Source organism: Vicugna pacos, chromosome 17 (assembly GCF_048564905.1).
Source record: "Vicugna pacos chromosome 17, VicPac4, whole genome shotgun sequence".
Classification (NCBI taxonomy): domain Eukaryota; kingdom Metazoa; phylum Chordata; class Mammalia; order Artiodactyla; family Camelidae; genus Vicugna; species Vicugna pacos.
The window spans coordinates 19,151,403-19,175,326 of record NC_133003.1 but is presented as its reverse complement, the minus strand read 5'-3'; the positions used below and the strand labels follow the sequence as shown (position 1 = coordinate 19,175,326).

Sequence of the window (23,924 nt, the reverse complement as noted above, 5' to 3'; positions counted from 1 at the left end):
CGGGTTAAATGTGGGCCCCTAAGCTGGCTGATAGAGAGAATTCAGAAGGTCTGTGAACTTGGATATGGGAAAAATGAAACTTTTCCCCTAACATCTAACTAACATTTACGTTTTCTTTCTATGAATATAGACAACCTGCCACACTAGTATGTATTAGCCAGACCTGTGACTCTGTCCATGGTGGAAATGACAGATATTTTTGTGTTACATGAGTGTTGTTGCAGACTCTCAAAATACCTTGTATGCTCATCTCCATTCTGAGATGAAGGTCATCATTAGACCTGCTAGCAGATTTTATTTAATACGTTATTAAAGAGGCACATGTATTACTAGTTCACAAGTTTGTTTTAATATTCAAAGAATTATATGTCAGTGTAATTGGTTCCCTTTGTAATCTTATATATTTTATTTTATTTATTTTAAAATATTCTGAGAAGGAGGCTGTAGGCTTTGCCAGATTGCCGGAGAGGTGTGTGGGGGAAAAAAAAGGTTAGGGCAGGTCTTCATGGAAAAGAAGAGAAAGGTCAGCTCATTGCAGCACTGGTTTATTAATAATAACAAACCATTAATAGTAGCCTATGTAATTTAATAGTCTCTTGCTATGAGTTAGCCAGATTTTACAGATGAGGAAACCAAAGACCCAGGTAAGCTGGCAAGTCTGACCCACTTAGAGGATGTGTTGCTACCATGCTGAGATGGCTGTAGGTGTGATTTCCTCTAAACTGTTCTCATTTCACTGAAACACAGAGTCTCCAATGATTTAAACAAAATGAAACAAAACAACTCTTCCATAAACCAGGATATGCTATGGCAGCCCTTAACCTTCAAACGCTCAGTATGCATCATCTTCTGTACAAGAAGCTGTATCGGTTATTTATTGTCACAGTAATGCTGCATAACAAACAGCCTCAAAACTGGTGGCTTAAATCACTAAGCATTTATTTCGCTCACAAATCTGCCCGTTGCCTGGGGTGGGGTGGGGGAGGGGTAGATCTTTCCGACTTAATTCGGGCCAGGATCACTGATGTGTCTTCACTCGATAAGCTATGTGTCATCTAGGCAGTTCCACTGAGTGCAGCTGTGCTGTCTCACATCCTAGGGCCACCGGCTGTTGGCTGATCTTGGCTGGGCTCACTCCTGTGTCTGCAGTCCCTTGTTTGGTCACATGAAGCTGGCTGGTCTAGGAAGGACTTGGCCAGGCAACTGTGCTCTGCTCCACATGGTCTCCCTTCCCCCAGCAGGATGGTCCAGTCTTGTTCAGATGCCCGCCGGGCAGGTTTGTAAGAGAGCGAATGGGGTACACAAGCCTCGGGAGGCCCAGTCTCAGAACTGCATGGCAGGAGTGAACTGTAGAGTCGTATTCTGTTCGCAAAAGCAAGGCACAGGCCAGCCCACATTCAAGGTGTGGGGAAAGACTGCCTCTCCTGTCTGCTCTCCCTCTCGCTTATAACCCTCCAGTAACTAGTGAAAGAAGCTGCAGTCTTCTTTCAGCTCCTTAACTATCATGATCACTTTCCTGGCTCAGTGAAACCAGTGAGAATTAGAGCTGATGGCCCCACACCATCTCAGTCAATATCAGATCTCTTCCGACCCGCAGAGGCTTTCTGGTTTCCAGAAGTTGAACGAGAGAAACTACCAGGGCTCCCCCTGCCTTTGTTGCCTCTCCAGGGTGTTCTGAGTTCTCTGGATTGCTAGTCCCGCTGACAAGGTATCGCTGCAGTGGGAGACCTTTTAGAGTTTGCTCGTTCATTCCCACCCGGCTCCGTACCTCCCTCGATCCCTTGAGTAAGGAGTGGCTCAGCCAAACAGAGGAAGGTTCCATCCAGAACCATTTACATTAAAAAAAATTTCTTTTGATCTGGATCTTTGTAAAGATAAGAGCACGATTTGTGAGGGATATTATGTGATGTCTTGGATTTCCTTTAAATGCTCTAGCAAATACAAAGAAAGGAGGGCACTAAGGGAGGAAGGAAGGAGTAAAAGAAGGAAGAGGGGAAGGGAAGGGAGGGGAGGGGAGAAGAAGGGAAGGGAAGCAAATGAAACAAAGAAAGAGAGAAGAGAAAGGGAAAGAAAGAAGAAAAAAAAAGTGGGCATATAAGTCAGATAGGAATGGCCAGGATATGACCACTGTTGAAGCTGAGTGATGGGTATGTGGAGGTTCATTATGCCATCCTCTCTACATTTATATAAATTTTTAAATCCCAAAATGAAAGAGTTAAAAAAGAAAAGAGTATTAGTGGAGATGACCTGAACCAATGCAGTAGTGTGGACACTGTCCTAGCACTTAGCCTGGCAGTGTCCCACGGGCATGGGCGCTGCAGGGCCTTTGCACATGCTGCTCCCTCCTCCCGGTACACCCTTCCTCCCCTTCTTCCTGTAGATGATTCCTGCTCATCCTTCAGCTCTCAGCTCAATGTCACTTCCTCAGGGAAACCTTCCCTGCCCCTATCCCCAGAGTAGACCAGAGCCTCCTGTAGCACACTCTCCAGCATTTTGTGCTTAAGACCATCTCTTTTTGATAGTATGATTAGCATCTGTCACCAGTGTGGACTGCGAGCTTCATGAGCACTGGGCCTGTGTTTACTTTTGCTCAGCATCACCTAAGCCCAGTGCCTGACACGTGGAAACTGCTCCATGAGCTTTTATTGAATGAGGTTATTAAAGTCTTGTCAGCAATTGCTGTGTTTTTCCAAGATACAGGTTTCACAAGGATGAGTAAACCAAATAATTGATTTGGTCTTCATGGAACCAAATATTTGAAATTGGGGGTCATTAATTCATTCAACACACATCTGTTGAGTGTCTGTTATGTGTGAAGCCTATTAGAGGTGCTAGGGAAACAGCAGTGAACAAAACAGAGAAATAATCCCAATCCTGCAGAGTTTACAATTGTGTTGGCAGATGGTGCTAAGTGCCATGGAGAAGAACAAAGCAGGGAAGGGGCTGAGGGTGGGCTGGGGAGGCCTGGAGAAGGCGGTGTTTGAGCAAAGACCTAAGTGGTGTGGATCCAGGCAGACTTGCCTAGAGAACTGGAGGTGAACTGTCTGTCACCTCGTCTGGCCTCTTCTTTGACGCTTGGTCTCTGCCACGTGCTCCTGGGGGCTCACCCTGGACGGTCACTTCGTTGCGTTAAATCTGAAAGATGAACAACAGCAATTGTCGGCCTCTCAGTATTCTGCTTCTCATTGCTATGTGACAAATTACCCCCCAAACTCAGTGGCTTTAAACAATAATAACCAATTTATTACATCTCGTGATGTTATGGGTCAGGAGTTCGAGTAGCACTTGGCAGGGTGATTCTTTGTTCCACGTGATATTGACGGAGACCACTTGGTGGTGTTCAGCTGGAGGATGGGCTGGTCTGTCGTGAGAAAGGAGCTATGAAAGATAGAGACGGGGGCAGTGTCGGGTGGTGAGGACGGGTAGGTGTCCAGAGTCTGGCCAGGTTTGGGTGCAGTGTCCTTGAGCCTGCACATCCACATACCTGCAGCCAAATCCAGCTCCTTACAAAGAATTTGAGACTCCACAGCTGCATGTGTCTGGGGAGGAGCCCAGGAGAGGAAGCAGTTAGGAACTTTCCTCTCCTCTCCTCTCCTCTCCTCTCCTCTCCTCTCCTCTCCTCTCCTAAAACTGTGAGGCTGATAGCATCGTCCTGTGCTGGTACCCACCATGACCCACTTTTGAAGGAGGGCTCAGCAGGGCCTCAGCTGTCCCCTGTCATTGTTTAGGTTAGTTTGGGTGCAGTGGTATCTGAGTGCTGGCCAAGGCTGGGCGCATCCATCTTTGTGTCCCCTGGTGCTTAGACTGGTACTTGGACAATTGTGGTCAGCATCCCAAAGCAGTGGCTAATTTGTCTGACCATGTCAGGATGCATCGTGCTAGGATGGCATCGTGGGCAAAAGCCAGGGCTTGAGCGCTAGACTCGCCCAGGGTCACATCCTAGCCTTGCCGATTACTAACCGCGTGTTGCTGGGTGAGTTACTGATCTCTGAGGCTCAGCGCCTTCATCTGTAAAATGGAGTGAATTGCAGTATCTACCTGGCTCAAAGCTGGCAAGCAGGAGATGTTGGCTTAAAGGTCCCAAGGGGAGACTGTGTGTCCTGGACATTCAGGGCCTGGCAGGTCATTGGGGCATGAGAAGGTCTGCTGATGGCTGAACTGAGAGCATTCAGGGCCGGGCTCCCAGCCTCCTGAGATGAGTTCTGTGACTGATGCTCACAGAACTCTGTGCCACTCTGGACACCCTGGACACCCTGGGCTTTTTACCCCACTGATCTCAAATGGGCTCTTGCGATTGGCAGCCCCCTGGTGAGAAGTCTGTTGCAGGCTGACTTCTCTAGAAGCAGACTCTGAGAATCTGGGGGGTAAAATGTCTATTAGGGATCAACACCTGTGAAGGGAAGTGGGAGGAAACAGAATTGGGCAGAGGGAAGAGTCAAACCTAGACACAAGCCCGAGAAACCTCGCCAGCCTGACAGGAAGCTGTGGAGCAGACGCTGCCCAGCAGAGCAGCCTGGAAAGGCTAACGGACTCCACCCAGCCTCTCAGGTGCAGGAGACCTTGGGCCACATGGCTCTGGATAGGGCTGCTCCTTGCAGCAGAGGCGGGCCCAGAAGGAGCTGGCAGCTGGAGATTATGTGCTGACCACCTTCCCTACAAGTTATTTCACGAAGGGAGATCTGGTTGGTGCCTCTCCATTTGGCTACAGAGAATTTTTACTTAGCCTGTGTACCAAGTTTGAGTGTGGCAAGTATGTCAAGAGTGAAGAGGAACTAATTGCATTCTGGCTCCCCCAATTAAACGTTTACGCAGAGAAGATGAGCCCATATGAATGTGGCTTCGACCCTATAGTATCCGCCCACTTACCTTTTTCCATAAAGTTCTTTTTGATTGCTATTACATTTCTCCTATTTGACCTAGAAATCGCCCTCCTCTTACCCCTGCCCTGAGCAGCCCAAACAAATCACTTACACACCGTACTAACTATAGCGCTTCTCCTTATCTCATTATTAGCGATTAGTCTCGCCTATGAATGAACCCAAAAAGGACTAGAATGAACTGAATATGATAATTAGTTTAAATAAAATTAATGATTTCGACTCATTAGATTGTGATTAAGTTCATAATTATCAAATGTCCATAGTGTACATAAGAGTCATGTGTAAAAATGAAAAAAAGTCATGTGAAAGTGCATGCCTTTCATAGGTTTTTGACATTGAAAGGGACATTAACTATTTGGGTTTTCTGTAGCAATAATACAGAACTGATTAGAGAAACACTCCCTGTCCCAAGAGGCTGCTGTGCACAGACCTAAAATGGAATGGGAGAGCCATATGGATGGGGTAGAAGAGACTTAAAGAAGCACAGGGCGTCCTGACTGTGATAATAATTCTAACGCCGTGGTATTTATTAATCACACGTGGTAAACAAGCAGTAACTATTTGTCAAATGAAGAGAGAGATTTCTTCTGAGCATCTGAAGTGTGTGGGGTGTGGGTGCTGGAAGCCATGATTTTTGCCCTTTTCTCAAAGTCACTTACAGCCCCTTGACCAGACCTCACTTTGAGATGAGCTGACCAGAGGGGAGGAGGCAAAGGAGCGGCTCCAGTGGAAAGAGGTCAGATCCACTGATGGACAGAGATCCTTGGGCACTGGGGCCAGGATTGGGTGGACGGTGCTTCTGCCTGTGCTTTGACCTGGACCCCATGGGAAGCTCCCAACCAATAAAGCCAACTCAGGATTGGAAAACCAAGCACACTTGCTCCAAAATTACAGCCACAAAACGTGTGTGCCAGCTTTTCATTTATTGAAGCAGAAAGACAGTTGGAGGTGTCCAAAGATTTCAGGCTTCATGGCAGCTTTGCTGTGTATTTAAGTCCATCATGGAGTCCCTCTGCGTATCCACTGCACTCTTCAGTGGTGATGGTCTCCAGGGAGGGGCGACGGGTCAAAGTGGAAGGAGCTCGCTGGAGCTCGTTGCTTCCTTGCACGGGACTGTGTAGCAGCTGCTATGGGTGGACGGAGGACAGTATAACCACATGCCTCTCACAGAGGTTGGTGGTGGCAGTCGGAGCCACTCATCAGGTCCTAAAGGAAGCCCTTGGAACTAGGTGTGATCACTGTGCATTAGGGTGCAGGGAAGGGTGTGTAGTTCCTGTGGTGTTCCCACATTTCTTTTCTTAAAAACCAGAGAGGAAAAAGTAGAGTTCCTCTCATTTTTCCCCCCAACTCATGTACATTGGCCAAAGCCTTGTTTACGTCTGAACTTGCACTAAATCTCCATCATAGTGTCCCTTAAGTAACTGAAGGCTGGAGTAGATTTGACAAACACAGTCATGGCTCACCCCTGCCTCCCTCCATCCCTCCCCCCATCCTCGGCTTCACTGGGGCCCCCCTGACAAATAGTACCAGGGGCACAGTATCAAATGGGCAGGGGATGGAAAAGCCTAACTCAGTTGAGTTCTTCCACTTCACTGCACAGTGTTATTTAGGTTTGGCCCACGCCTGTTGCTTATTCTTCTAAGTTCCTCAAAGGATATCTTGGTCTTCTTCTGGAAAAGGTGGCTATATGGACAGCTCTGTGCATGGACTACCTTGGGGCGGTCACCCTCCCCTTGACTGTAAGTGGTTTTTGTTGTGTCCCGGTTGATGTGCTGGTCCCAGGCGAAGGCTTATGTGCCACCCACTGCCCATACTCGGGATGGATCGGCAAGGCCTTTGTGTTACCCCTTGCTCTCCCTTGTTGCTGCCCACTTTCTGCTCATTTAGCTTCTCGCTGACGCGTAGTTTAGAAGTGGGCAAGAAGGACAATATGGCTGAGTCCAGTGCTTTTGTGTCCCCTTTGGAAGGGATGACCTTGGAACTGAAACCATGGCAATTCACAGCCCACGGCAAACATCAGATGCTCTCTCGAGCAAGTGGCAAAGCAGGATGGCTTATGGTGCTACTCAAATAATCCTCTCTGGAAATTCCACTGGACTAACCTGGAAAAATTTGAAAGATAAGTTTGACCAGAGGAGATATTAAAAACTGCTCAGCCAAGATGGTTTTAAGATATTTTGGAAATGTTATTTCCTTATTGCCATCTCTTATTCTTCATACTCTAACATGGCTATTTGATCTCTATTTGTACACATTTAAAATATAGAGACAGGGTGAAGAAAGTGATAAGTAATGGATATTTTTAATGGTCATTAAAAAGCACTATTCTAATAAGTAAAAATTTAAAATATGGTAAATTTGCCAAATACTTAAAAGACGCACAGTTTTCGACAAAAGAGGCAAGAATATACAATGGAGAAAAGACAATATCTTCGACAAGTGGTGTTGGGAAAGCTGGACAGCAGCATGTATATCAATGAAGTTAGAACACTCCCTCACTCCATATACAAAAATAAACTCAAAATGGCTTAAAGACTTAAACATAAGACAAGACACGATAAGCCTCCTAGAAGAAAACATAGGCAAAACATTCTCTGCCATAAGTCATAGAAATTTTCTCCTAGAGCAGTCTACCGAGGCAATAGAAATAAAAGCAAAAATAAACAAATGAGACCTAATTAAACTTATAAGCTCTTGCACAGCAAAGGAATCCATAAATAAAATGAAAATACAACCTACAGATTGGAAAAAATATTTGCAAATGATGAAACTAACGAGTGATTAATTTCCAGAATATACGAACAGCTCATACAACTCAGTAACAACAACAAAACAAACAACCCAGTCCAAAAATGGGCAGAAGACCTGAACAAACATTTCTCCAATTAAGATGAACAAATGGCCAACAGGCACATGAAAAAATGCTCAATATCGTTAATCATCAAAGAAATGCAAATTAAAACTACAATGAGGTACCACCTCACACCGTGTCAGAATGGCCATTATTAAAAAGTCCACAAACGATGAATGCTGGAGAGGGTGTGGAGAAAAGAGAACCCTCCTAAACCATTGGTGGGAATGTAGTTTGGTGCAGCCATTATGGAAAACAGTATGAAGATTCCTTAAAAAACTGAAAATAGACTTACCGTATGATCCAGCAATCCTACTACTGGCCATATATCCAGAGGAAACTCTAATTTGAAAAGATACATGCACCCCAGTGTTCATAGCAGCACTATATACAATAGCCAAAATATGGAAGCAACCTAAATGTCCATCAACAGATGACTGGATAAAGAACTGTGGTATGTTTATACAATAGAATACTATGCAGCCATAGAAAAGAATAAAATAATGCCATTTGCAGCAACATGGATGGAACTAGAGACGGTCATACTAAGTCAAGTAAGCCAGAAAGAGAAAGAAAAATGCCATATGATATCACTTACACGTGGAACCTAAAACAAAACAAAACAAGAAAAAAAATTTAAAAACAAGAAACAAAACAAGGACACAAATGAACTTATTTACAAAACAGAGACAGATTCACAGACATAGATAGAAGACAAACTTATGGTTACCAGGGGGAAAAGAGAATGGGGAGGGATAAATTTGGAGTTCAGGATTTGTAGACACTAACTACTAGATATAACGTAAACAACAAGGTCCTACTGTACAGCACAGGGAAGTATATTCAATACCTTGTAATAGCCGATAATGAAAAAGATTATGAAAAGGAATATACATATGTATAACTGAATCACTATGCTGTACACCAGAAATTAATACAGCATTGTAAACCGACTATACTTAAAAAAAAAAAAGAGTGCAAAGGTGAATTTTATTACTCTTTTTTTCAGCTAATCTCTAAGTTGAAAGCTTTAAAAAAAATGTTAGCACTATACAGAATTAAAAAGAGAAGCATGGAGCAAATATCTTTCCAGTGGCCTCAGGAACAAGAGGGCCAGTGGAGCCAACCCATTTTGTAGGGAGCAGACAGAGTGGACCATCACAAAAGCCACTCAGCAGAGTGAGTCCTTAACAGAGCCAGGTTCCTGCCAGCTCAGATTCTTAGTCTCCCTGCACAGGCTGAGAGGACCACATCCATGACACAGGTGGACAAGCTGAATCCTTGATCCTGATCAACATGGCAGCCAGGTGCAGAATCACAGAACCTCTGGCAGAAAGGGGTTGGGAGCCCACAGAACCCGGATGATGTGCTGGTATGGCCAGTGGCCCAGGGGCTCACTGACCAGTGCCACAGATAGTTTCAGAACAGGAACAAGGATTCTCACTGGCCCAAAACAGGTCAAGGAGACCAGAAGAGATTTAGATCTGAAGTTGTTTGGAAAGATTCTAGATCAAGAATCTCTGGGACCTGGCCTGGGTATCAGGCTCCAAAACCAGGGTGGAAATTCTCCAAAGGTGGAAGTTTTCATGAAGTCTTGTGTATCTGTGGACTGTGGCGGTTGCCAATGCTCCTGTGTCTTCTTTTGGAAGGAGCAGCATCAGAACCAAAGCCACAGCAATTCACAGTATACTGAGAAATCAGACACCTCCTCTAGAGGCCAGCTGCATTAATGCTCAGGCATGTGGCAAAGCCATGGGGGTCTGCAGTATTGTTCATTCATCCTCTGAAAACTGCAGGCATTGCAGCCAGGAGCCACCCAACAATCTCCTGGGATGGACAGTCAATTTTGACAACCCTGGCTTGGCAAGTCCTCACCAACGGTAATCATATATTCAAATTCATCCCTTTCTGAGTTTTTGTTTTTTCCTTTTTCTTAATTCCTTTTTCTTCTATGGTTTCCCTCTGGTCCCATTAGTAAGCATGCTGTATCTGTATGTCTCGTTACTTCCAAAAGGGCCATCCACTTCAGAGAGAAGTTCCTTCAGAAGGAGAGGGCTCCCGAGGTTGTCTCCACCAACATAGACGACAGCTTCAGGCTCCCCTCTCTCCTCATAAATGAAACCCACTGAGCCTGGCTGATGCACCCCAAGTTCTTCAGGGTCTTTACGAGATCCCGGCGGAATCTCTCACCCACAAAAACGTAGAGAACAGGGTTCAGGCAGCTGTGGAAAAAGGCAATGGTTTGAGTAACCTGGAAGCAGATGTCCACATTGGTGGAGATGGCACAGCTGGAGATAAACACAGCATAGGCATCGATGGTCTGCACCAGCAGAACACAGTTGTAGGGAAACTGAGATAAGACAAAGACAGTAAGCACAGTGATAGTCACCTTCAGGGCCCTGTGCTTGGACGACTTCTTGGCTTGTATCAGAGTGTGAATGATGATGGTGTAGCAGCAAGCCATGACCACAAAGGGAAGGAAGAACCCCAGGATGACCTTCAGGGTCAAGACAGCCGACTTCAGTTTGGTACTCTCGTCACTAGGGTAGACCATGGTACAGATGGCAATGTCATGTTCGTTCTTGACTTGGCTGTACAGGAGTTCTGGGATGCAGAGAGCAGCCGCCATCACCCAGACAGTGAAACAAACCATTTTGCTGTACAGAAGCCTCTTCTGCCTCCAGGTGTGTGCTCTCATGGCCTGGGCGATGGCGATGTACCGGTCCACACTGATGCACATGATCAGTAGCACACAGCTGTAGAAGTTCATCTTGTACATGCTATTGACCACTTTGCACATGAAGGTTTCGAATTTCCACTGGTCGGCAGCAGCAATGGCCCAGAAGGGAAGGGTGACGAGAAAGAGAAGGTCAGCAATCGCCAAATTCAAGAGGAACATGTCGGTCATGGTCTTCACCCTCGTGCAGTACCAATAGACGAGGATGACCAGACTGTTGCCCAAGGCACCCACGAGGAACACCAGCCAGTACAAGGGGGGAAGGAAGTGACTTGCAAACTGCCTGACGTGGTTTTTCTTACAGAAGAGGTTGGCAAAGCTGAAGTTCCCGTAGTCATCCATGGAAGGCATGATGTCGTAGCTGTAGTCGTCAGACATGTTCAGGATGAGGCTCTGCAAGGAGACACAAGACGGCGTGAGGCCAAGAGCAGGCTCTTGGAGGTCCTGTCTGATGGCAGGGGCAGGGAGCCCTTCACCCCTCCAGTCCCAAAAGTCTGTGATAAGACGGAAGAAGTGTATGTGTAGGAAGTAGGAATTCTGAGAGCACTGCTTGGCTTGTGAAAGATGTATTTATTTGACAAATGTTTACCAAGCACCTACGATATGGCAGGTATTGTGCGTGAGCTAAAGATACAGTGGGGAGTAAGTCAGATGTGGTTCCTGCTCTCATGGAACTTATTTTCTCAGGGAGGAGACACACAAGCAAGAGAATGATGGACAGGCTGTGTGACAAGTGCTATGACAGGTGGGGAAGACAGCCCCAGGACCACGGATGGGCACAAACTTTTATCAGACTAAGTGAATGATGTTGATGGTACCGCCTCCTCTCTACTCCGCCGTTCCCAAAAGATCCTCAGTGGCTCTTAAACTTTGCTGAGTCCAGATCCCCATGAGTCTTCTGAAAGCTATGCATCCTCTGAGAAGCTCCAAATGGTCACCCATGTCCCCACTTATACATGTGCACACACGTGGACACACACACGTTCATACATGCATGTACATGCACATTCACAAGCACTAGGGCAGGCTCCATGATTTCAGGATCCCTTGTTCAAAATTTGTTAAGGATTTCAAAACAGCAGAGCATTAAATCAAGCAAGCAACACTTCTGAGCATGGGGCCCCGTGCAGCTGAACGGATCACACACCCATGAAACCAGCCCTCACAGGAACGCATACACACACACACTTTTACAGACACACATGCACACAAACATGCCTGCACTAATACACCAAGTTCATTCAAGGGGACACACCAGAGCCTCCTGGTCTGAGCACCACAGAGAATGACTTCCCACAAGCTGCCCGGCTCTATCCCAGGGTCTGCATCGAGATGGCATCTGGGGGCTCCCCTGGCAGCCCACCCTCTCCACAGAGAGGGATCCTCCAAGCTCCTGTCCACAGAGTTCTGTGTCCCACTCACCAAGACCCAGCCTAGACACTTACTTGGCATGTAAACACAAAGGAGATGTGAAGAGAGTCTGTCATATCTCCTGAAGAACAGCTGAGGGTTTTCCTTACTCGTGAACCATATGAATTTTGTGACTGATCAGGGTTCCCTCTTTAATCAGGAGGCTCAGTCAAACTGGTAGCCCCATCATAGTAACCAAACAAGACCCTCTCGACGAGCGCCATCCAGTAGGAATATAAAGTGAACCCCCAGTAGCGTTTGCATTTTCTAGTCGCCACATGAAAGAAGGAAAAGAAACAGGTGACATTCACCTTGGTAATGTATTTTACTGAACCCTAGTATGTCTAAAATATTTCATTGTGTAAGCAGTATAAAAGTTACCGAGATACTCTGCATCCTTTTGGGGTGTAGAATGAATGCGTTTTACACTCACAGGGCATCTTGGTTTGAGTGGCCTCGTTTCACGTGCTCAAGGGCCCCACGTGGCTCATGGCTACCTCGTCAGACAGTACAGCTTTAGGCTGAAAACCGAAGTTCTAACGCCTCTCGATCTTTTCTCCCTATCCTGTCAGTTTCCTCTGACCCTGTTTTGTGTCTGTCCCTTTTTTTTTCTTTCTGTCCTGTTGTACACACCCAGTGAAGTGCCTCGAGCCTGTACTGGGACATCAGGTAGGTGGGGTGGCCAGAGTGAGACGGGGCGTGGTTATTGCTGGAAGTGCCAGGCCCTGCTGTCTGACAGGGCTGACCAGTCTCCTCCACATCTTGTTAGAAGATCTAGACGTTCTCTTATCTGAGGTTTCTCTTGCTGCCTTTCTTAGCAAACTCTGTTGTTCTCAGACCCTCTTAAAACGTGACGTCTGTGCCTACTAGACCACTGTTCGCAGCCCGTTGTCCCCAGTGAGCAGAGGTCTGACCCAGTTCATCTACTGTGAGGAGTGGTGATTGGCTGGGGTGGTGGGGCCCAGACCTGGCCAGGATGGGGCTTGTGTGAAAATGTGACCGTCTCCTCCCTGTTCAGCTAAGTAAATGGCCTGCTTGTCCACAGCTTGAGAAACAGCCTTCACTTACAATAGATAATGTGATTTGTTCACTCAATCAACAAGTTATTACTGAGCACAGACCTCATGCCAGGCAAGGAAACCACTTCCAAAAGGACACCATTCATGGTGATAATGGAAATAGAAATGTAGCAAAACACGAGGAAGGCCCACGGCACCCGAGCCAGGCCCGCAGGTGGGACCCGGGTGGGTGGCTGGGGAAGAGGTCTGCCTGCTTGCAGAGCCCTGATGGCGGCCCCACAAGCTCAGAGGTGCCCTAGACAGGGCAGCGTTGTGGGACGGCTGTGTTACTGCCAAGGGGCCACTTAATTTGGAGATTTGTATCATTTATTTTGGATGCATTTTGATCAAGAAAAAAAATGCACTTAAAAAAAATGTCATAGATCTAAGTAAATCAGAGAGAATGTGTAACAGAGTACCAAGCAGCTGGCTCGGAACTCAGCAACGTGGGCAGCCCTCTCCTCTCGCAGTGGCTTTTGCTTCTGCTCTGGAAAAACTTTTGAAAGCTCCACAGGTTTTAGAATGATTTTAAGATCTTAGAGAGGAGGAGACAGACCCAAGAAGTGGAAGACTCTGCCCAAAGCCCTTAGCCACTGGGCGAGGGTCAAGGCCAGAGCCAGCCCCCCGAGCCCCTCGGTCCCAAGCTGGGGCACTTTTAATTCTTCCCAACCCAAAGCCCTGCTGCACGTTCTGAGGTTGTCAGAGCGGCCATGCCAAACCTGAGCTGTGGTGTCTGGGCCCTCGACGCCTGAGCTGAGCCTCACAGAGCCCAGCCAGAGTGACTGTCAAGGTACCCGCCTCCACCTTCACACCACCCCCGAAAGACTGTGGGCACCAGAGGATGCCCTGTGGCTTCCTCTGCCCAGAGCATCCGGGAGCTGCCTTTTGCTGGGGGCAAACCTCAGTGCACAGCCAGGGCAAGGGGCCTGTGCTGCCTGCCTGGGTCCCCAGTAAGGCTCCAACCCACAGGCCCCGGCTCCCGTGCCCGGGCAAGTGTGTCCTCCTCCCCTCAGGAGCCTTGGCCCAGAAGCAGCAGCCCAGGCAGTGAAGGTGGTGCAGGTCTTTGAGCAGGAAGATCTCCAGAGCTTTCCGAGGCCTCCCTCACCAACTCATGTTGTCTCTGGAAACCCTCCTACAGCTCCAGGCCCCTCGTTCCTAGCTCTGGGGAGAGGCCAGGGCAGAGGGCAAAGGCTGTGTCCCCCATCACTCCCTAGGACCAAGGTAAGCCCCTGGGGGAGGGGATATGGAGGAAGGGGAAAGGGGCATTTTGGGGGGATGTGGGCGGCTGTGAGTGGTGGAAGTGGGCAGGCATCCGCGCCAGGGCCCTGTCCTCACTCTTGAGGACGTAAGACTTCCGAACCGTGAGACTTAGACCTTAGCGTGTGGACATTTACCCATAGGGAGGAAGCCATTGAAGCCATGAGAATGCTGACAGCGCCTCCAGGGCTCCTCCCCTGATTAGTGAGACCCTGAGCCCTCCGTCCCCTCTCCCAGCCTCAGTTTTGTCATCTGTAAGCAGGGCTCAGCCTCCACTGTGAGGCTGAAGGAATGTGGCATCCTGGGTGGTGACTGGCACAGGGCCCGTTCTCGGAAAAGTGACCACAGGGACATCATGCGACTTGCCATCGTCACACCTACTGAGGGCCCATCTTGTCCACATTTAGGTGGTGCTTGACCACCTAAAAGGTCATTTGACCTTGACCACAAAAGGTCATTTTTGGAGTGCATTTTTCTTCCTCTCTGGGGTTGCCTTGTAGAGTTTTGATATTTTCCAAGATCTCAGATGATAAAACTGAACGACTGACAGCATGACCCCTGGCTCTGCCACCCCAACGCAGCTCTGTTTCCAACATCAGGGATGCAGAGCAAACCCTAACTCAGAAATGGAGAGTCTAATTCTGGTCAGGAAAATAGAGACTCACCTCATTACTTCACCAGGTCCAAGTTAATTGTCTTTTTGTTGCAGGATATGAGTGACATATGTGATCCTAAAAGCATTAGCATAGGATAGGTGGCAACTCGGTGGCAACTGCCACTCTCCACAGACTGTGGACCCTCCAGTGTGCTGTGAAGTGTGTTCGCTCCATTAAGAAGGCTTATTTCAATTACCTGCATGTAAAGCCCAGATTCTCCCTTCAAGAAAAGCAAAATTAAACCCCTTAGATATTTTTGTGAGCATTTATGAATGTAACAAAAGCATAGGAATTGGATTTGATTCTATAATTCATATATATATTTGACTGTAAAATCACAAATGATTCTCTGGATGACGACTGTCCTCACTAATTTTTGTTAGCCTCTTTGTCTCTTTCAAAGAAACAGTTACCATTATGTGTTTTTTGTGAAGGCCATGTAATGTTACGTGAGAAATGCAACCTTGAGTCCAGCGTGGGTCTTTTAAAAACAACTTAAATGGATTCTCTCTTGCCCTCTTCTGAGTTTCAGAAGTGACACAAGGAATTAAGCACATCCTAAAAATCCTAAAACCCTCCCCTGTTCATAAAATCTAAAACAGCATTTTTCTCTGTCCTCCCCACGTACCCCAAAGCTCTTCTGGCTCTTCTTATTTGCAGAGCCCTCTGTGCTGGGCTTCAACCACCAGTACAGGGCACTGCTCAGCAGAGCTCTTACCCTGGGAAACCAAAGAGAAATTCTTCCCCCACAGTGGGTTCCTTCCCACTCCCCAAAAAGAGGCAAGACGAGAGTGCATTTGAGGAGCCTGAGGGGCATGGCTGTACTTACTGTGGCTTCGGTGGGGACCATGGTGGGTCAGATGCAAACCTGATTCTAAAAAGAGAAAGCAAAAATCAAAAAGAGGACTGGCTCTTAACTGAACAGTAGCAGGTACCTAAAGATGGAGGTTAAGCATTATATCTGTTTCTCCTCATGTTAAAAAAGAAATCCCAAGCAGGAGTTAGGGTCCATGTTATACTGATGTCAAGTCAGATAGACCTCAAGTCAAGTCTCGATTTCAAAGTCATCCGGTTGTTAACCTAAAAATGAAAGAAACCTCTCCTTTGGGAGCCCTTTGGGTCTTTGACATCTTCCCAACACAACCTTTTCACCTTAGCTCGTTTTCTCTTGACTCAAGTTGCTATTAGGTGTACCCCATCCCCATTTTATCCACCAAGAGTCTCCTGAGGCTCACAGGACAGCAGTGACTTAAGGATGCTCTGGGCTGACTCTGCAGGGGAGGGGCCTCTGGGTAACCAGGTGGCAAGAACATAAAGGGGAGGTGGTGTCTGCCAGCATCAGAGTCCCTCTCTGGGAGGGGCCCAGCACCCCAGCACCTACCTAAGTGCTCCACTTACAAACTCAGGCAGGAAAATAGGCCTATTTAACCCTTACCCTGACTCCAGCAGGAAAAGGAAGTCCTAGGTTTGTTTACCAAAGAAAAGGTAGTTGTCTACGCAAAGGGCGTTTAAACTAACTGAGAGAAATCTCGGCTGTTGTTTTCCTGTGTTCTGAGTCTCTGCAAAACCAACCCCGTGTAACCAAGCCAACAACAGCTTGGCTCCTTTCAGGGAAGGGGCCTGTAACTGAGTGGGGCGTCTCCTTTTACACCTTCAATGAGTATATTTTAAATGAACACATCCAGCCCACACCCCAAGTTTCTGGAAGGAAATATTTTCCTTCACAAATCCAACCCTAACCTGTTGGGTTTTTTTCCCCAAGTAACACAACATTGTGACTCTCTCTGCTTTTCTATAAGTGCAGGGGGCTTTTAATATATAATGTGTGAGACAACCACTTTGGAAAACCATTAAGCATGCTCACCCTGGGACCTAAACATCCCTCTCCTAAGTGTTCACCTAGGGAAAATGCAAGCTCACACCCACACAAAGACTGATACACGAACGTTCATGGCGGCTCTGTTTATAACAACCCACCACTGGAAACAACCCAGATGTCCATCAAGTATAGTGAATGGGTAAGTCACTGTGGAACAACAGAATAGGAAAAAGCAACCAATACACACAGCAACTTGGATGAATCTCAAGATAATTTAAGTAAAGTGCTAAGAAGCCAGCCCCAGGGGAGGGTATAGCTCAGTGGTAGAATGCATGCCTAGCATGCACAAAGTCCTGGGTCCAATCCCTAGTACCTCCATTAAAAATTAATTTTTTTTAAAAAACCTAATTACCCCCCCAAAAATCTTTTAAAAAATATAAAAAGATAGGTTTAAAAAAAAAAAAAGAAGCCAGACCCCCCCAAAAATACATACTGTGGGATTCCACTTATATTAAAATTCTAGAAAATGCAAACTAATCAATAGTGACAGAAAGCAGATCAGTGATTTCCTGGAAAGAGAGGGAAGGGCAGGGCTGGGCAAGAGGGCAGGAGGGACACAGAAGCATGACAGGAAACGTTGGGGTGATAAATACATTCTCTAGGTTGGTTGTGTGATGGTTTCACAGGTGTATATATATATGTCAGAACTTATATTCTGCACTTTAAATATGCACAGTGTGTCGTAGTTGAACCTCAAAATACCAGGTAAAGTGAAGAACGGAAAAATAGCAAGATCTGATGAAAACTTTCTGGTTTTCTTCACTCTTCAGAGTCACATCTGGCCATTAGCAGGCAAGGAGAAGGGCAGTCAGAACTTCGTACCTGCAGCCTTCCTGTTCTGTGGGAATTGAGGGCTCCATATGAGCTCACGTCTTTCAGGGCTAGATGAGATTAGACAGATAGATGGATGGATGGATAGATTGGTTGATTGATTTGTGTGACAGGTGTTACGTATTTGTTTCACGTATGTATTTCCTGGCTCTGTCTGCTGAGAGGACCTGAAAACAATGACACACAGTAGAATAATGATCTAGTGCTCAGATCGTGGTTTCCAAATTCCTTTCTCCTCACCAAGGAACCAGGACTCCTTGGAGAAATGTCTGGTTGCAAAGCTAGGGCCAGGAAGACTACAAGGTGAACCTGGGACTGCTTTTTGCCCCAGAAAGCAAGTGCTCAAAGGACAGTGAGGACTTGTCAAAAGGACACAAGTGCCAACTTGATGGGGCTGTACTCGCCAAATCTACGGCAATTTGAGCATCAAATTAAATAATGATAGCAATAATCATAGCACATTCAGTTAAATGAGGATCCAAGAATCCAGGCTGATAAAAATAAGTAAGTAAATAAATGAGAAGAGTAAGCTCTTCTTATATGGTGCCAACTAATAAATATAGAAGAAATAATGTAATTAGAAAATCACCAGTGGATGCTGAAATTAGTGGGAGAATGTATGGTGAAATCAGTTATTTACCTCATCTCAAAGGATCTTCCCCCAAATTACATATTGCTCCACTGACTTTATCATTCTCTCATTTTTTTCCCTGAATTGTGCTCTTAAAAAAATAAAATCTTTGTAAAAATTGTCCAGTTAAGTTTGGAAGAGCCTAGCTCAGCTAATTTAATGTCAGTACAGCTTGGGGAACGGGGAGAATGGTTGTTGAGACATTCGTTAGACACTTCATCTATTTCTAGTACCCTTGGTTACATCACCTCCTCTTAGCTTGCACGAAGAGACTGAATATTAGAGTGATAATATCTGTGAAAGCAAATTCCCAAAGAAGGAAGCCAGCATGAAGAAGGAGGAATGGCTTTGGTTATGGTTATAGCTAGTTATGGGTTGAAAATTAGGATTGATGTTAATGATGTTGGTAAGATGTTGGGAGAAAGGCTGGCACCCGGCAGTGGGGAGTGTAAATCTGGGTGATTTTGGGGGGAAGGTTAAGCCATTTCTGTGAAAATGTACAAGGCGCAACAGCTTTGACTCAGCAGTTTCTCTGCTGGGAACACACCCTACTAGTGATCTCCTAGAAGAACCTAAAGATACAGACACAGGCATGTGTGTGGCCGCAGTCTTTTGCAGAACAGCAACAGCAACAACAAAATAGAAACAACCTTCGTATCCAGCAATAAGTAATATTCTGATACATCTATTCAGTAAGCCACATGTAGCCAATAAATAAAATAGACCTCACACTGATACAAGGAGGTCACCAAGATTACTAGGTAAAGTACAAGATGTAGAAGACTATGCTGTGTAATCTTCTAAAAGTACAAAAAATAGATATAAAAGGTTATACACTTCATGGCTGATCAGTACTGAAACGTTTTCTAGAAGGAAACTGAGCAAGGATGACCAGTGGAAAGTGAGACTTTCATTTTTTTTTCTTTAGGTTTTGTAAACTATTTCAATATTTGGCTTTGGGCATGAAATTTTATTTTAAGAGCTCTCATAAAAATAACTTGTCAGCTTGAAAAAAAGAAAAAGCAGCCTCATTGCTCTTCCGTCTTGTACACCTGTTTGCAAAACTGGTCCAAAGGAGGAACTCGCAGCCTACGCCGCTGGCCAGGAAAGCAGCTAGCACTGAAAGGGCAAGTCTACAAGTCCATTCGCTGAGGCTTCCTTTTGCAACTTTGAAATCCTACCCTGACTTTTTATAAAGGTTTCTCTTCCTTCCATTATAAGTGTGTTTCTGGCTCCTAGAAGATTGGGAGAGAGCCCAAGGGTAAAAACAGAAACGGAATGTATTCCTCCCTAGACCCACCGTCTAAAGACACCGCCGACAGCTTTTTTCATCTATTCCTCTCTGCTCTTTATCAGAATACTCTTCGTCTATTTTATTCCACCAACTGCAAAGTCTCAGAGCTGGCTTTCATTTTCTTCTGGCCCCTGAGAAGGAGAGAAAAACAGAGGGGGAAAACCCATGTGCGACAAAATACACCGAAAGCAAGGAACCTCTCAACCATCTATTGGGAGAACGCGGGCGTTGGACTCAGCGCTGCCCCAAATCTCTCCCCTCACCGCTCGCTGCTCGGTGTGGCCTCATTCCAGGTGCTGCAGCCGCCTGATCTGAAAAGCCTGCGGTATTTTGCAGCCCGGTGGAGTGAGGTGGAGGAAGCACAGCGGCCCCCATCTGCTCCTTGGTCCATCCTTTGCTGCCTGTGGATCCTCAGCAAGGAGTGACCTACCCTCCCCAAGATTTGGTTTCTTCGTCTGTAAAATGGAGGTGATAGCCCAGCCTATCCAAGGATTGTCTCCAGGGTCAAGTCCAGTGCTGTGCATGAATGCTCTTAGAGGAACAGAGATTGCTCTGCAACAACTAGGGAGCAGCCTTCATCCCATAGCTCACTTATGCAACATGCCTTCACACCAGATCCACCTGTTTTACTTAAACACTGTACAAGACATGATCTGTGTCCTCAAGAAGCTCATATTCAAGTACAATGGATATGTCATGGCCACAGATACCAACAATGGAAAATGCTATGAGACGCTTTGGGAATTGGGAGAAGGAAGTCATATCTCCAGCTCTGGGGAAAAACCTAGGTGGGCTTCATTGAGGAGGTGACATTTTTTTATTGGCCCTTGCAGGCTAGAGAGCATGGGAACATGCAATGAGGGGAGAGAACATAGCTCTAGGATAGAGAAGCATAAAACATATCCACAAAGGCATGATCACCAGAAAATACCAGGTATGTGCAGTGTCCTTGGAGGTAGAGAGCGGCTGAGTCTGTAAGAGTACAAAGTGCCTATTAGAAAAGTCAGCCTGGAATCCATTCATCTCTAACCACTCTTTCTATTCTCTGCTGTCACTTAATAACCAACATGAAAATCAGCACGGAGTTGCTCGTAGTAGCCTCCATGAATTGGATACTGATACTAAAGCGAGTCTAGGATGCAGGTCCTGATTTTGACCTTTGCCCAACTTGCTATATGGAGGTTGAATCACCTCTTGTGTTTTTGTTTTTGTTTTGTAGCTCTGTTTTTTTCACCTTGCCAGAAAGCGGGGACTGTGAGCTGTCAGGCTGTCTTCTCCCCAGCCTGGGCCAGGTGCCCACCCCTCGCTGGGTAGGCACCATGCTGGACCCCATGCTCCCAGTGAAGTCTGGGAGTGGGGTGCACACTAGGGGCTTCAGAACAGATGGGCAGATATTGGAAGAAAGAGGCTGTCAAACTCCAGGTGCTGAAATGGCAGAGGAACTTGGTTTGTTGGGTGAGGGGAGGGAGGAGACGGGCCTCACCCACTGGTGGCCGCTCCACATCCCAGCTCTGCACCCTGCAGCCGCTTCCCCGCATCCCTGGAGCAACAGGCAACTAAGAACTCAAGAGGGTGTGTCTGAGGGGACAAAACAGTGTTCACTGATGAGTCACTCAAAATGGAGTGGCTTTGCTATTTCCTGATTATAAAGGAGTATTTTCACAATGTACCCAAAAAAAAATCCGCCCAAAAGCAAACATAGATAATGGAGAAAATTTAAACACCTCAAACACCCCTTTCCTAGGATAGCCATTGTTAATTTTCTGAAATGCACCCTTTTAGACTTTTTCTCTGTAACACAGTCACACACACACGTACACACACTCTGAAAGGTATGGAAATTGGACTACACAAACCATTTTATACCTTGCTTTCTAGTTAACAGTCTTTCATGGACCACTTCTAATGCCAGTTCAGTGTGAGGCTATGTCACCAGATTGGGTGGCTACCCAGGGTTCCTCTGTCTGGAGTCACTACAATTCATTTAACCAGTCGCCTCTTGGTGCAAGTTTGCTCGTTTACAGTTTTTCATAAAGAACGCTGCCAAAAACACACTTCCTATGGGACAGTCTCTCAGATCCAGGAACCTCATGGAGGTGTCACTTTCCCCACCCTGGCCGCCTTGTTGTCACCTGTCCCCAACTCCTGCTTCTCTCTCCTTTAAGATACAAAGCACGGACAGACTGCCTTGAACCTGAGCTTCACACATGTGGGTGGGAGACAGTCTCACTACTCACCCTAGACGCCCAGGCAGGGCGCCACCTGATTCACCTCTGCCTCCCTGGGCTTCTAGCCGTGGGCCTGGCGCTCACGGCCACTGAGCAAACAAGTGAAAGCCTGGGGTTTAGAAGCCTCTGTGGCAGCACACAACCTAGAACGTAGGTGGCACTGGGACGGGGAGGAGGAGGCAGGGCAGTACTCACGGCAGAAGGCAAGGTGTGAGGCTCCTGGAGAAGATGGCCCCACTGGCTCCGTGTCTGGGGAGAGGGCGGGTTGCTCTCTGCCTGGGATGAGGGGCAGGCCTTCTGTGAGCTTTGAGCAGGCTGCTGCTACCCGACGAAAACACCAGAAAGGAAGCCAAGCCACCCCTGCCTGTGTTGTCGCTGGGGAGGGTGGGGGTGGCCCAGGAGGGTGGGGAATGGGGAGTCACCAGCTGCAGCTTCCCGCAATCAGCAGAGTCGGTGACCTGCAACCAGAAATGAAAAGCCAAGAACGGCTGGGCTAAAGGAAGACTGAGCAACTGAGAACAGTATCTTTTCCTAGACAGCACAGCCGCTTTCAGGGAATGGGGAGACAGAGTCCCATCGCGAGAGGTCAGCCTCATCAGGCTTGCTAAAGGGTGTACCTTTAAGGTCTCCGGGTGGTTTTGTCCGAACAGGCCAGTATGGGGTTATCCCCCCCCAGCACTGTCCGTCACAGTGTAACCCTTTCTGGCCTTGACAGATATACCTAAACCCATGCAGCTGTGCTGTCTGACACAGTAGCTACTAGCCACATGCCTGTTTAAAATTAAATTAATTAAAATATGACTAGTCCCTCAGTCACAGTAGCCAAGTTTCAAGTGCTTGACAGCCACACGTAGCTGTGGCTGCTGTAGCAGACAACACAGATACAGGGCAGGCCCCTCATCTCAGAAAGTGCTACTTACTGAATGGCGCTACGGTTAGAAAGTCACGTATGTGACGTGTCTGAGAACACAGGGAGTGCTGGAGAGCCACAGCCACCTTAAAACTGGGGTCAAATACAGTAAAATTTTATTTTGACGTGACCACTCTCTGTCAGACACATTAGCGTCCATAATGCATTTCATCTTATTTATCATAGGTGTTTAGATGAAATCTGAAAATGCCTAAATATGCAAATGTTGTATTTTTAATGAAGTCACAGATGAAGTCTTCACTGGCCACGCCTGAGGTGGGGCCTTTGGTCACGACACAGCTGCACCCCTCTGGTCCCAGGGCCGAGTGCTGTGCCTGGCAGTTGAGGGGCGTTTAGGGAATCCCTGGAATAGAAGCCGCAGGCCACAGCCTGTGCTGTCCATACAGAGAAGGACCCCAGTGGATTCCTTGTTGTCATTGTGGCAAGGACCTCTTCTTCATATTGGTTCTGAGGAAAACTCAGCTGCACTCCAGTGGAGACTGATTTCGTCTTTTCAGTGTACTTGCCACCCTGGAGCCTCAGCGGTGCCCTCCAGCAGTGGCCCTCCCTCGCACTTGGCCCATCAATCCCCATTGATTGCTACAGAACAAAGCAGTGCACAAGATGCAACTGAATGTATTATCTAAATAGAAAGGTCAACAAAAGGTACAGCCCATGAGCAGTAAGAATGAAAGCAGTGGTTGATTCAACAGCCTTGAGGGAGCTGGGAATTCCCTCACCTCCTCCACAGTCACTGAGCATCGTGTCTAAAACAGGGCATGACTGACAATCAGCCAGATGCTCTGGCCTTTCACTTCTTCCTCTGAATTGGCGAATAATGACAGAAGGAAGGGGCAACAGAGGGACGAAAATTCTCCCTTCACTGATTCTGAGTGTTTCAAGCAGAGGGAGCGGTGAAACTGCTTCTCCTTTACGTTTGATTGGGATCTGGGAAGGCTTTCAGGAGGCTGAGACACGCACTGCAGGTGCAGGAGCCCTGGGTGAAGATGGTGCTGTGCTTTCTACCTCTTCTTGACTCAAGCTGCTTCTTCACCAGGTACGGGCATCCCCAGTAGACACTGCTTGCCCACCCGATGGCTGGTGAGGCTGCTGGAAGGAAGGGAATTGGGGGAGGCGGTCAGGGAAGCAGAGAAGGAGTAAATGCGCCGTTGTGGGGAGATTCGCTCTTCCGTGTGCCCCTCTGCACCGTGGTCCAGGAGAGGTAGGGGCGCTTAGCATCAAGTTCTGGAAGAGCTGCTATAGAGCTCCCAGGTCCCCTCGCCTGGGATGGAGAGAGGCGGC

At 47.1% G+C, this 23,924-nt stretch overlaps 1 protein-coding gene across 2 annotated transcripts; it reads right to left on the bottom strand.

The window, feature by feature from the left end:
- Positions 1–9,662: 9,662 nt before the first annotated feature.
- Positions 9,663–22,056, bottom strand: CCR9 (C-C motif chemokine receptor 9). 2 transcript variants are annotated; one of them, XM_072940790.1, is made up of 4 exons: positions 21,908–22,042; positions 19,491–19,615; positions 15,679–15,723; positions 9,663–10,861 (listed from the first exon to the last, which is right to left on the bottom strand). In XM_072940790.1, exons 3-4 carry the CDS (start codon positions 15,697–15,699, stop codon positions 9,773–9,775), a joined length of 1,110 nt encoding a protein of 369 aa, XP_072796891.1. In that variant the 5' UTR covers positions 15,700–15,723; positions 19,491–19,615; positions 21,908–22,042; the 3' UTR covers positions 9,663–9,772. The 2 variants fall into 2 exon arrangements, with proteins under 2 accessions (XP_072796891.1, XP_006200778.1); XM_006200716.4 differs by lacking the exon at positions 19,491–19,615 and having other exon boundaries at positions 21,908–22,056.
- Between the last annotated feature and the right edge of the window lie 1,868 nt (positions 22,057–23,924).